Below are 11,616 nucleotides of genomic sequence, written 5' to 3' on the forward strand. Positions count from 1 at the left end.
AAGATATGTCGTCGCTTCGAGTGGCAGCAAGAACCAAAATGTAGGACAGCAACTGAACTCAGGTATCATACATCTGATCCAGATGGAAAGCAACCACGTCCCGTCCTGTCCAGTTCATGCCATTCCAGTCCACTCCCGACGCCTCGCTAGATAGAAATCAACCTGTGGGTAGGGGATATGAATAAAGCCTAATCGATGCTCATACTCATGATGCCTTCGTTCGTCTCGGTCATGCCTTGCAACCCAACTTTCTTTGTCCCATTATGACTGGTCCCGCTATTGCTGCGATCACCATGCCTATGTCCGGATCCCTTCGACGGCAGTTTGGACCATGATTTGTCACTTGTTAGAACAGGGCTTTGCGACAGGATAGGGCTGCTTTGGACACTCATGCCGGGGGACACTGCTCGGCGTTTGGTATATGATGGATCAAAGTCCTCTTCGCGTCGTCTCTTGTTGTTGACTCGCCGGGCGACATCTCCTGCGGTAGGCGGGTTAGAGGCCAACGGAGTGGTCGATCTCGATCTGGATCGGTTGAAATGCCTGAGGGCAGGATTATCGACAAGTGAGGAACCTGGAGTCTCTATCATATCGTCACTGATGGCGGAAGAGCTGTCACGTTGTTGTAAAGATGGCGGTGGTGTTCGATAGCGCCCATCGAACCCATTCCAAAACCCTATTCCCGCGGAATTCCTCTCGGCCTGTCGACTGAAGCTATCAGGAGGCAGCAGATTTTTGTTGTCCATAACCATATCCTCGATCGACTCCTCTATCGGCTCGGCCAAGAAGGTGTTGGTCTGATGGCCAGGGATAATCGGCGACTTTGGTTGCGAAACGGCCGGCTCATTCTCATGGACTTGGCGAATGACTTCTGCCTCGCGTCGCGCTTCACTCTCGATAGGAGCGGCTTCTTCTAATAGCTGTGCACGAATTCGAGCAAAACCTTTTGTTTTGGGGAGCAAATTGCTTCGGCGGGTAACTGCTCTGCGAATGACCTTTCTGGGATCGTCGCCACCGTCCATGTCTGAAAGAGACTGGCCCCCATTTGTTTGGGCAGTGTTGTTGTCTTCACTGTCTGAAAGATGCAGATCGTTTGTGCCGAGACTCAGACTCTCACGCCGAGACTGGACCTGCTGTTTGGTTAAGCCCGTTCCAAAGTAACTGCCACCTGCGCTCTCGACACTTTTCAAGACACCAGGTGACAAGGGTCCCGGTGACGGCTTAGAGCTATGCATGCTCACACTGCTGGAGCTGTGTTGACTTTTCCCCTTCCGTGTACGGGCTCTCCTGAAACTCAGCAGATTGGGTTGGAAACTCATAAGGCTTGCTTGTGCCGGAGACGGTTGGGTGTTCATCCATTCCATTCCGGGGCTGTTCACCCAGGCCGGCGTGGGGCCTGGGTTCAGTCTTGAGGCCGCCGGAGTGCTCAAGATCGCTTCATCCATTTCACGGTCGATAGCCATGTCATCTGAAGATGTGTCAGACTCAGAATCGGAGTCAGAGCCCAACATGTTAACAGAGCTGACGGAGCTTGACAGGTTTGTTCTATCGTTTGTCAACGACCACAAAGCATTTGATTGATTGCTCGGGGAGTCAAGCACATTACTCCCAAGACTTCTCCTTTGTGGTATTTGTATTCCTCTCCCAGTAACTGGCGAGGCATCTGGAGATGCTTCTGCCAACGTAGAATGGTGTAGATTGGTACACGCTCTTGTATAGTCCAGCCCTCGCGATCTTCTGGGGAGCATGGACGAGGGTGAACCATAGACATAGGAAGAATCTAGTTTTGGCGATAACGGAATCCGCGGTATGGTGGCACCTGTGCTTGTTCCTGAGGTGTCTTTAGACGGCATATGGAGGGATAGACCTCGAGCATGAACCGGAGGACGAACGGGCGTTGTGGGAGTCGTAATAGCCGAGTCATCCTTGGAGACCCGTCGCAGAGGTTCTCGAAAGGCAGGCGAAGGGGAGAGCACGGGCTTGGGCGCGTCTGAGAGAGATCGTGGCTTTGGGGAGCCCTTGGTGGATGCTCGGGAGGATCTGGGAGTACGTTCGCCCTCGCTCTGTTCGATTTGTTGTGTGAGGTTCGACTTAGTCGGCGAAAGACCTAGCCCAACAGGCGGGGCATGGACGATGGAGGTCGACATTGCTGAAGCTCTGTGCACGTTACCGAAACATTAAAATGATGTCGAGATGAACCATGTTGCGCGGAATAGATGCTGGCCTCAGATTTTCAACAAGCCGATGAGCATGTGTTAATCGAGGCCCAAAGAGAAGTCTGTTGAAGAGTGGGCGGCTGCGTTTAGCTGCGTTCACACCTTGGAACTCCTGCGCGTGCCGTGGTCTGCGTGGTAGAGGATTGACGATGTGCCAATTAGCGCACGCGGTCCAAAATAAATGTCATGGCCAACCCCACCCTTGGAGAGCTCCGTATGTACCCAGTACCGAGTACTCCGTACAATTACCACGGACAATCCACAGATTATTGAAACCCTGGACTGAGTCCTTGCTGGCATTCAAAAGTCAGGCAGAGAGAAGTTCTTCACTCACGTTCATTGAAATCCTAGGAGGGTGCAGCTAGCGTCGTCGACTTGGTGTCCGGACCACGTGCCGCTGGACGAAGCGTGTCTGGTGACACAGCCCATTATCTCACTAGCCTAAAATATACTAGTGGCGCCAAGCAATATTTCTGCTAAAAGCCCATCCAGGGATGCAGCCCTGAAGTATTCTTCGGGTCCTCTCGAAACCTCTCCCTCAACCATGCATGACTAGAATACTAACACTAGGACCTACAGGTCTTTGGTAGCTGATGAATGCTGAATGCAGAAGGAGAAAAGCAGCTCCTTGGACACTGGCCTAGCCTACTTCTACTTTGCGTCTGGGCTGTCAATCCACATCGGGATGTCACACTGGCGCTGCTTGAGCCATTGTATTTGCAGTCTTCATCAACTGTTGATGAAGTGATGCAGCCCGAGGCCGATGCGGCCAGGTCAGAACATATTCCTTTCTCATGTAGGCCCTCTGCACTTCTGGGCATTGCCGCTACCCGTATTATTTTTGACACCTTGGACCAATGCCCGCCCGTCTACAAACGAGACTTGCAACGCCTCCTCACGCTCGATTCGGGACCCGCCGATCCGACTATTTGGAACTTCGAGATCTGACCAGACGTTCAGACGTCTCTGAGGGCAGCCCGCAGATGGACATTGCACCGTCTAAGGGGCATATCAAGCTCCATGCCAACGCCGAACTACAGAATGCGCCTAGGAGGCAACGACCACTTACTTCAGCAGATCATCGATACTCTAGTTGCAACAGGTATGGAACATAAAATGTACGTCATTCTCCCTTTGTCTTCAATATCACAGAGACACAGAGTCCTCGTGAATTACAGGTTTCCGCTCATCGTTTCACGGGCCGAGGACATTCTGCATAAAAGTACCGCTGAAGAGATCATGTAGTGCTCTATGAGGGCCTACAACATCTCCTGGCTGTTTACCCGATCGTGCTCAAGCATTCCCTGAATCAGGAGTTCACATGGCAGATTTTTGCAAAGGGAGTCTCTCGTGGCTGTTTTATTCTCAACGGCCACTCAAGACCGTGGAAATCCTCGAGAGCCACCACCCTTCCACCGAAGAAGCTCCAGAAGCCGAAGCATCCTTGATTGTCAACGCGTGCATGAGATTTGTGAAAGCCGGAAAACCCTTCTTGTGTGTGAACATCTCGCTCAAGGGTTGCCTCGGAAATTCACATACCTATGACGAATAAATCGTCTCCGGGGGATCGTCTTCCCCGCAACTCCATTCAGGAGCGTGGCGAAAAAAAACCAGGAGCTTATGAAGCTTTTGTGCTCGGCATTCTTGGGGGACGAAGCAGGTGCAACATTCGATTCTTGACCTCGAGTGGGAAACGAAGACTCCAGCCACGTTCTGGTCAAGCCTTCTTGGCTTCACCTTGTCTCGAGTTTCGGACTTGACTTGGCCATCAAATTACCAATTGCAGGAGTAACATCGGCGGACGAACGGGATGAATGGGGCCGGGTTCCGCTCTATTTGACTGCTTTCTTGCGACCCCGATGCATTCCAGTATGTCAAAGTTCGACAATAGTGTGAATATCTGTCCACAGCGGTCAAATAACGAAGTGGAGAAGCTGCTGCTTGAGCACTCGTCAACCTTGACCGACCAAGCTGTGTCAGACTTGCGGCGTTTGGCCGCATTGTCTTCACAAATAGTCCTGCCTTGCGACAAAGTTGAGCCTTTCCGGCAGTTGCGAGAAAGGCTGCAGGATGCGACGAGAAATTTTGATTGCTCAGCTTGCCCACTGATTTGAAGCTGCTAAACTGCAGAACGGCCTCGGTCAGGCTGAAGCGAGCTGAAACCACATCGGTGATCTTGCAAGTCTCGCCGAAAGACATTCGTTCTAGACCACGCCCAACTTTATGATAGGATCTAGATCACGTGAAGCACACATATTTCACAGCCTGACCTTGAGCTGCTAGCACTGGGTGCGAACGAAGCAACCCGCCTGGAGAAACCCCGATTCATGCCCTGCAGGAATACGAGAAATGCTGTCCCGGGAAGGGCAACACTTCGCCTAAATGGGCAGCTCGGCTGAAGATCAAGCTCATTCGTGGCGGAAAGTCGACTTGTTCAACGCGGCTTCCACGTTGTTGCGGCTCAATACCATCTGTCCCAATCACCTGGCTGTACCACCGCACTCCATTTGTCGAATCCGGCAGCCACTATGCCACGCCTACCGTCTCTCTACTCGTGCGCCGACCGCGAAAAGCTTGAGCGAGATCTGGTGAGGCTGAATTCGACTAGTCGCGACTTGATCATGCTGACGCACAGCTCGACGCTCAACTTACCTATCTGGATGCATGAACAATGAGCCACGCGGAAATGCGGCATCACAGGAATTTCGACCCAATTCTAGCTCGTAACCCTGCCTGGTATATCATTGTCCTTTTGCTCGGGGGGAGCCTCGGACTTCGGATTTATGGGCTTCTCATACCTTGCTCTACTGGAATTTTGCCATTAATCTAGCAGAGTTGCAGCACGAACGAGTTCTCTTTCTCTCTCTGAAAAGGGGACCAACTACTACCACACTGCGACAATGACTGCCCCAGCGTACCTAGGCGCAGCACTGTGCTATGACGAAGCACATGTGGGTCTTTACCAAAGGGCCTGCCTAGGCGTGAATGAGATTGAGAACGCTTGGCAGATATATGAAAGGGAGTTCGATTGCACGGGAATATTAATGTACAACTTCTACCTTGCTCTCGTGGATGGCGGCGAGACCGACAAATGTGTCTGCAAGTTTGAGAATACAGGCGCAGAGTGGGCGTTCTCAACCCATTGGGGACCGTGCAACGGGGCTTGTGTGGGTACCTATACCTGCGACGGAAACACACCAGTTCTTGTCAGCGACAGCAACACCGAAGTCGGCAAACGCGCTACTCCCTCCAATGGAACCAATCCTACTCCGACCTCTCTTGCCGTACCGCTCATCATCAGTTGGAAGGCAATGCTGTGCGTCACAACGATAATGCTGTTCAATGGGATCGCATGAATGCCGGAGACGAGCAAGGAAGTGCAGTCTCACTCAAGATTAGCAATGATGGCAAAGTCTGCGAGGGCGAACTCTGGCCGAGGGACAAGTTAATGCCTTTCAAAGTTGAGAAGGAGAGTATCCTCCCTGCATGTGTGTGTATCTCGAAGCCATGTACGCTTTCTCCCAATCTTTGGTGGATGAAATGTTGGACAATTCGGTCTTATGAGCAGTTGGACATTGATTTTGGAATAATGCGGCTCCTCATCTTATGTGCCTTTCATACTTATCAGTATCGCGGAGAAAGCTTGCAGCTACATACATGCTTGCTCACACCAGGTAATGGACATTCAATACGAGCGGGAGTTAGCCCTAAGCCTTCCTAAGATCTTGCTTGCTTACCCATTCTAGTCACAGCTTAGCCTTTTATGAAGCTTCAAACTTGCTTAGGTACGAATGTTTAAAGCGGCAGGAGTGACTGGCCCGTGTTGGAGATGGCCCATCTTTGCCTGCCCCATCTCACATCTCGCAGTCGCCTGTTTTTCCCAAGTCACTTTCCTCTCCCTACACATGCGACGATTTACAACGGCCTGCCGCTTGAAGCATTTTCTTTCCTCATCTTTTGCTTTTGGCAGTCAACAATACTGAAAGATAAAACCGCCTGACGGGACATTCGTTGAAGCACCCGCATGTCGAACTCTCGCAACGACTCCATCGGAACTCCGCCCCGCGCCTTGAAACAAAAGCCGCACATTCCCATTCACCAAGCGACTTGGCGGGTCCCTCCCCAATTTCAAGCCCACGCCGCCACGACGGTCCTCGTGTTCAGTCTTGATAACAACTTCGTCCTTTTTCGTCAAGTGACATCATGTCCAATCGTCGAGTTAAGTCTCTGGCGCTTGATGAAGACGATTACGATGATTACGAGGACTATGATGACGACTATGGAGATGATGGTGGTGACAACGAACTTTCTGCAGAAGACAAGGAGCTATTGCGGCAAGGAACCATCAAAGTCCGCGCAGCTTTAGGACCGGCATTTCCTGCTACAGAAAATGAGATCCAAGAGGCGCTTTGGCATTATTACTATGACATTGGGAAATCCGTCACCTATCTGAAAAGTATGGAAATTCTGCATTCTCTTTGATCTTGTTTGGACACTCACCGCGTTAGACAAACAGAAGCCTGCTCCCATTGCCACAAAGAAGGAGGCACATGGCTCAAAGAGTAAGCTTGTTCTTGTAGATTCCTCATCTGCATCGTCTTCGCGTCGTGGTGGTCATGATAGCTCGGGACCGAGCCGGTTCAAAAACGGTGCTGATGAGCATCAAGATCCCACCACCTCCGCCCCTTGCTCGAGCCCCTTTTCTCCCGCGGACTTCTTCAAGGATAGCCCGTGGCTGCGGATTCCTGAACACCGAAAATCAGAGATCATCATCACACCACTGTATCCCCGTTTGCGTCTTTTGGGTGGTGCTTCAAACACCGGCAAAGTGTCCAAACTAGCTGTTCTTGCTGCTAAGCGAAGGCAGAAAGAAAGTGAGAAATCGGATGCTCAAACTACAGCCAACGATGGATCTCAGCAGGATTACCTGTCTAGCTTGAACAAACTCCGGATTAGCCAGCCATCGAGAGCAAAGTCTGGACCAGCTGCTGCGTCAGACTCTCTGGCAGCAGAGCCACGGTCCCAGTCACAAGAGCGCAATCACAGTAGTGACCTGAACATGCAAATTGAAAGCAAGCAGATAGCGGCTGAAAGGGCGTCGGACGGCTCACTTGTGGTTGATCAGCTTCTTCGGGGGCATCCCTCCCCGTTTGCCAGCATCATGACTAGCCGCGACGCTGACACTTGTCTCCTATCATCAACCGACTTCTTCTCAATTAGAGCAAATGCTAAATCTTTCAACTTTACAGAGCCTAGCCCAGACGATATTGTGACCAAGGCACAGAATGCAAAAGGTCGGGGACAAGGTTGATTGATATGGAAATGAGCTAACCCAGTCGTCATGTAGCCGCGGGATCGGCCACAGCCAAAGCGAGGGATACAACCCGGGCAAAATCAAGTTTGACCGGTGGCATCCACGACCTGTCCATCCAGGAGGCTCCTAAAATCAAGAGCAAAATCATTGACGTGCTCGCAGAGTACAAGAAAATGAAACGAAAGAATGCGGCAAACTTTGTAGTCATCGGTGGGCTGTCCCCATTCGGCGGATTCCAAGATTGCACTAATTCCCACAGGCCATGTCGATGCAGGCAAGAGCACCCTTATGGGTAGGCTGCTTTTTGACTTGAAAGCTGTCGATCAAAGAACTCTGGACAAATACCGACAAGAAGCGGAACGTATCGGCAAAGGTTCATTTGCATTCGCGTGGGTGTTAGATCAAGGCTCGGAAGAAAGGGCCAGAGGCGTAACTATCGACATAGCCACCAACAAGTTCGAGACAGACAAGACGAGCTTCACCATCCTGGATGCCCCTGGCCATCGGGACTTTGTGCCGAATATGATTGCAGGAGCCAGTCAGGCGGATTTCGCAGTCCTTGTCATCGACGCTTCAACGGGAAACTTCGAATCTGGCTTGAAAGGACAGACGAAAGAACATGCTCTCCTGGTGAGGTCCATTGGCGTCCAGAGAATAATAGTGGCTGTGAACAAGATGGATGTTGCGGAATGGTCCCAAGAGCGCTTCAATGAAATTCGTCAACAGATGGCCGCGTTCCTGAGCAGTGCGGGTTTCCAGTCAAAGAACGTGACATTTGTTCCTTGTTCTGGCCTTGGAGGTCAGAACATTCTGACCAGAGCCTCGGATCCAAGGTCGTCCTGGTATACCGGCCCGACATTGGTTGAGGAGCTAGACAAGGCGGAACCATCAACGCACGCGCTGGATAAACCTTTGCGAATGAATATCAACGACGTTTTCCGAGGTGGTGTGCAGAATCCCCTGTCTGTATCGGGGCGATTGGATGCGGGCACCATTCAGGTCGGCGAGCAAGTGGTCATCATGCCTAGTGGCGAAGAGGCGCAAATTCGGAGCTTGCAGGTCGATGAGGAATCCCAAGACTGGGCAGTGGCGGGACAAAATGTGGTCCTCAATTTGACCGACATCGACCCCATTCACCTGAAGTCAGGAGATGTGCTCTGCAGCCCCCTATCGCCGATTCAGAACATCGCCGAATTCAAAGCGAAGATACTTGCATTCGATCACCTAACACCCATGAACGTCGACGTGCACAAAGGGCGTTTGCATGTGCCGGGTCGAATCAGTCAGCTCGTTGGCGTTCTAGACAAATCATCAGGCACAGTAGTGAAGAAGAAGCCTAAAATTGTCCAACCAGGAAGTGTTGTGCGAGTCATTGTCCAGCTAGACCAAGCTGTGCCCTTGGAGCCGCCTTCAAGGATTGTGCTCAGAGCGAATGGAGAAACTGTCGGAGCTGGCCTAATCGAGTAGGCCTTCTCGATGATTCACCCGTGCAAACCGCCTGCCAAGACTTCCCCGGGATACGACGTCGCCATTGCGTGAAATCAACTGCGACTCCTGAGGATCTCATTCAAAACGGAGGATCAGGCCAAGCATCTTTGGTCCGCAAGGTCTAAAGAAGAGAGAAATCCGTCACCCGGAGTCGACATGCTCGTCCATTCCTGTTCTGTCACGGTTGGGGCCGAAATCGGTGGCGCCTGGGACAATATCCCGAAACTGCCGGTCTAGCGCAAATCTGAAACGGAATAATGAGATTCACGGGGGGGGTCGACATCCTTGGCCCCGCTCCCTTCAGCCTCGTCATTCGCTTGGGAACACTCGCATGGGTGAAGCAAAGGCTGAACGAGACTTGCCAGTTCATTCACGTGTGCTCCGTACTCCGTAGGCACTGGGGTTCTGGCTGCCTGAGACATCGGCGTGCTTGTGCGCAGCTTATTATTCCATCCTTCATTTCCCCTTGCCACATCTATCCCGATGAACCATGTCTATCTCAGGGGAATGGAGGACTGTACCTCGTTCAGTATAAAATGGACCTTCCCGCTGTCTTTGCACGGGTATTCTGTTTTCTACAAGCATTTCTTTATTCTTGTTACAGGCACTCGAAGAGTCCTTTCGTTCTCTCAGCTGCGCAGTGCGCACGTCCATTCGTTTCAGATCTATTCAGTCATTCGTTCCTCCAGGCTTCGAATCTGCGTTTCGATAGCCGAAGCCGTTGAGATCTGCTTCTGCTACAGATACTGTCTCAAATCATTCGTCCAACTTTCCGAACCCGAACAACTTTCAACGGCATGGCTGCAGCATTAATCCTTGCAGGCTTGAGCCTGGCTGGAGTGGCCCAAGCCCATATTGCCGCTTTTGCCAAGGGAATGTACTGCGAGAACGGTACTGACCCTTCCAACCCGAATTTCAACTCCAATGCTCCTGTGGCACCATTGTACAACCTTACCCAGGACCAATGGTGGTTCCAACACGATCGAGGTTGTGATTCTGTCCCGCCACCTCCTGGCGTCTTTCTCGAATTACCCGCCGGTGGCTCTTTCGACGTCGACCTTGCGAATAACCAAGCATTTTCAAACCTATCCTACGGGGGCTCAAAAGTTTCTGAGTGGCCGGATGGCGGCACTCACCCAGAGGATTGGAACGGTGGAGGTGTTGGCGAGGGCTGCATCCAAGACAGTGGTTACATGCACGTGCAGAACCAGAGCATGGCTCAAGGGACTGCCTTTGCTATTGCATATGAAAGCGACCTTGGTGCCATCTCGTTGGAGGACTTGGTTGTGTTTACAGTGTTAGAACACACACCCTGGAAACGGGCGGCAACCTACCAGGTCCCAGCGGCAATGCCCGCCTGCCCCGAAGGTGGATGCGTAAGTCCTCCTTATCTTTGCGAGACCTCTTCGAATCTCGAAGCTTCTTTGTCCATGAGACTCCATCGGCATGGCGCCATAGGCTAACAATGTTTCCAGACTTGTGCCTGGCTCTGGGTGCCAAGGGGATGTGGTCAGCCCAATATCTACATGCAAGGCTTCAAATGCATGGTAACAGGTGCCACGTCCACAGCTCCCCTGGGAAAAGCTCAAGCACCCGTGATGTGCGACACAGACCCTTCCAAATGCGTCAAAGGGGCAAAGCAAATGATTGTGTGGAACCAGTTGACTGGAAACAACGTCGTGACAACTGGCTCACAAACGCCAGCATACAACGCACGCAACGGGTTTACGCCAGGTCCGCAGGATGACATCTTTGAAGGCGCTCCGTCTACACCGGAGGGACCAGCATCTTCCTCTACGACTTCGTCCCATTCGGTCTTCATCTCCGCCACTGCACCTGCAGAAACCCATGTGCAATCCTGGACGACCAGCGCTGCCGGCACCTCAAGCTCTGGAGCAATTTCTATAACCCCTCCTACTACAAGCTCCTCTGTTTCACCATCGTGGACGACTCTGGCGACGGTCGTGAAGCCAGCCTCAACAAGTAGCACTGGTTCCGTTCCAGTTGCGCCACATTCTTCCAGCAGCGCAAGCGGGGGTAGTTCTTCTCCTGGATCTCCTGAAACGGTGACAGTCAGTGTGACGGTCACGGTTTCTGCCGCTGGCCCAACACAGACGGGTTTAAAGCATTTCAAGGAATGCTGGGTTGAAATCGACGAGGAATTGGATGACTGAGCATGACTGCCTTTGTCTCAGCTCCTACATCTAGGAGAAACGAAAGGGTGATACTCAGCTAGCAGCACTAGAACTTTGACTTTTCCATTAATGTTGACATTTTTTTCCTGCTCGAGGGAGGGGAAAACAACTTTTCATCATCCCAGAGTCTACAACAAATCCTCGCATCAGAATTTTCCTGGAAGGAATGGGTTGACACAATTTGCTTGGATGGCTTAGTATCGACCCTGTGGCTTACTGCTTGTGCGATGTGGTGTACGGCTACTACACTGTCGTAAGCGCTGCCTGAGCTGTCAAACCGGCCAGGCTCTCCTTTCGACTCTCCCAACAATTGGGCTTTGTTTTTTGATTCTCCGTCCAAGTCCTGCTTTTTAGGAACCTCAACGGGTCTCGAGGCATGTCCCATCTAAAAGCTCTATTTTAA

General features: G+C 51.7%; 4 protein-coding genes across 4 annotated transcripts; 3 read left to right on the forward strand and 1 right to left on the reverse strand.

Annotated features, from left to right (window-relative positions):
* Positions 1-188: 188 nt before the first annotated feature.
* Z519_05975 (uncharacterized protein) lies at positions 189-2,147 on the reverse strand (the record flags this gene model as incomplete). The annotated part of the gene is made up of 1 exon (XM_016763715.1): positions 189-2,147. One exon carries the CDS (start codon positions 2,145-2,147, stop codon positions 189-191), a length of 1,959 nt encoding a protein of 652 aa, XP_016620039.1.
* A 2,969-nt stretch (positions 2,148-5,116) lies between these two features.
* Positions 5,117-5,572, forward strand: Z519_05976 (uncharacterized protein; the record flags this gene model as incomplete). Its single annotated transcript, XM_016763716.1, has 1 exon — positions 5,117-5,572. One exon carries the CDS (start codon positions 5,117-5,119, stop codon positions 5,570-5,572), a length of 456 nt encoding a protein of 151 aa, XP_016620040.1.
* Positions 5,573-6,419: 847 nt separating this feature from the next.
* Positions 6,420-8,997, forward strand: Z519_05977 (translation elongation factor Tu; the record flags this gene model as incomplete). The annotated part of the gene is made up of 4 exons (XM_016763717.1): positions 6,420-6,672; positions 6,725-7,510; positions 7,564-7,740; positions 7,790-8,997. The coding sequence occupies 4 exons, from the start codon at positions 6,420-6,422 to the stop codon at positions 8,995-8,997; spliced, it is 2,424 nt and encodes an 807-aa protein (XP_016620041.1).
* An 818-nt stretch (positions 8,998-9,815) lies between these two features.
* On the forward strand, positions 9,816-11,192 carry Z519_05978 (uncharacterized protein; the record flags this gene model as incomplete). Its single annotated transcript, XM_016763718.1, has 2 exons — positions 9,816-10,394; positions 10,494-11,192. The coding sequence occupies 2 exons, from the start codon at positions 9,816-9,818 to the stop codon at positions 11,190-11,192; spliced, it is 1,278 nt and encodes a 425-aa protein (XP_016620042.1).
* Positions 11,193-11,616: the final 424 nt, after the last annotated feature.

This window comes from Cladophialophora bantiana (assembly GCF_000835475.1).
Source record: "Cladophialophora bantiana CBS 173.52 unplaced genomic scaffold supercont1.8, whole genome shotgun sequence".
NCBI lineage: Eukaryota > Fungi > Ascomycota > Eurotiomycetes > Chaetothyriales > Herpotrichiellaceae > Cladophialophora > Cladophialophora bantiana.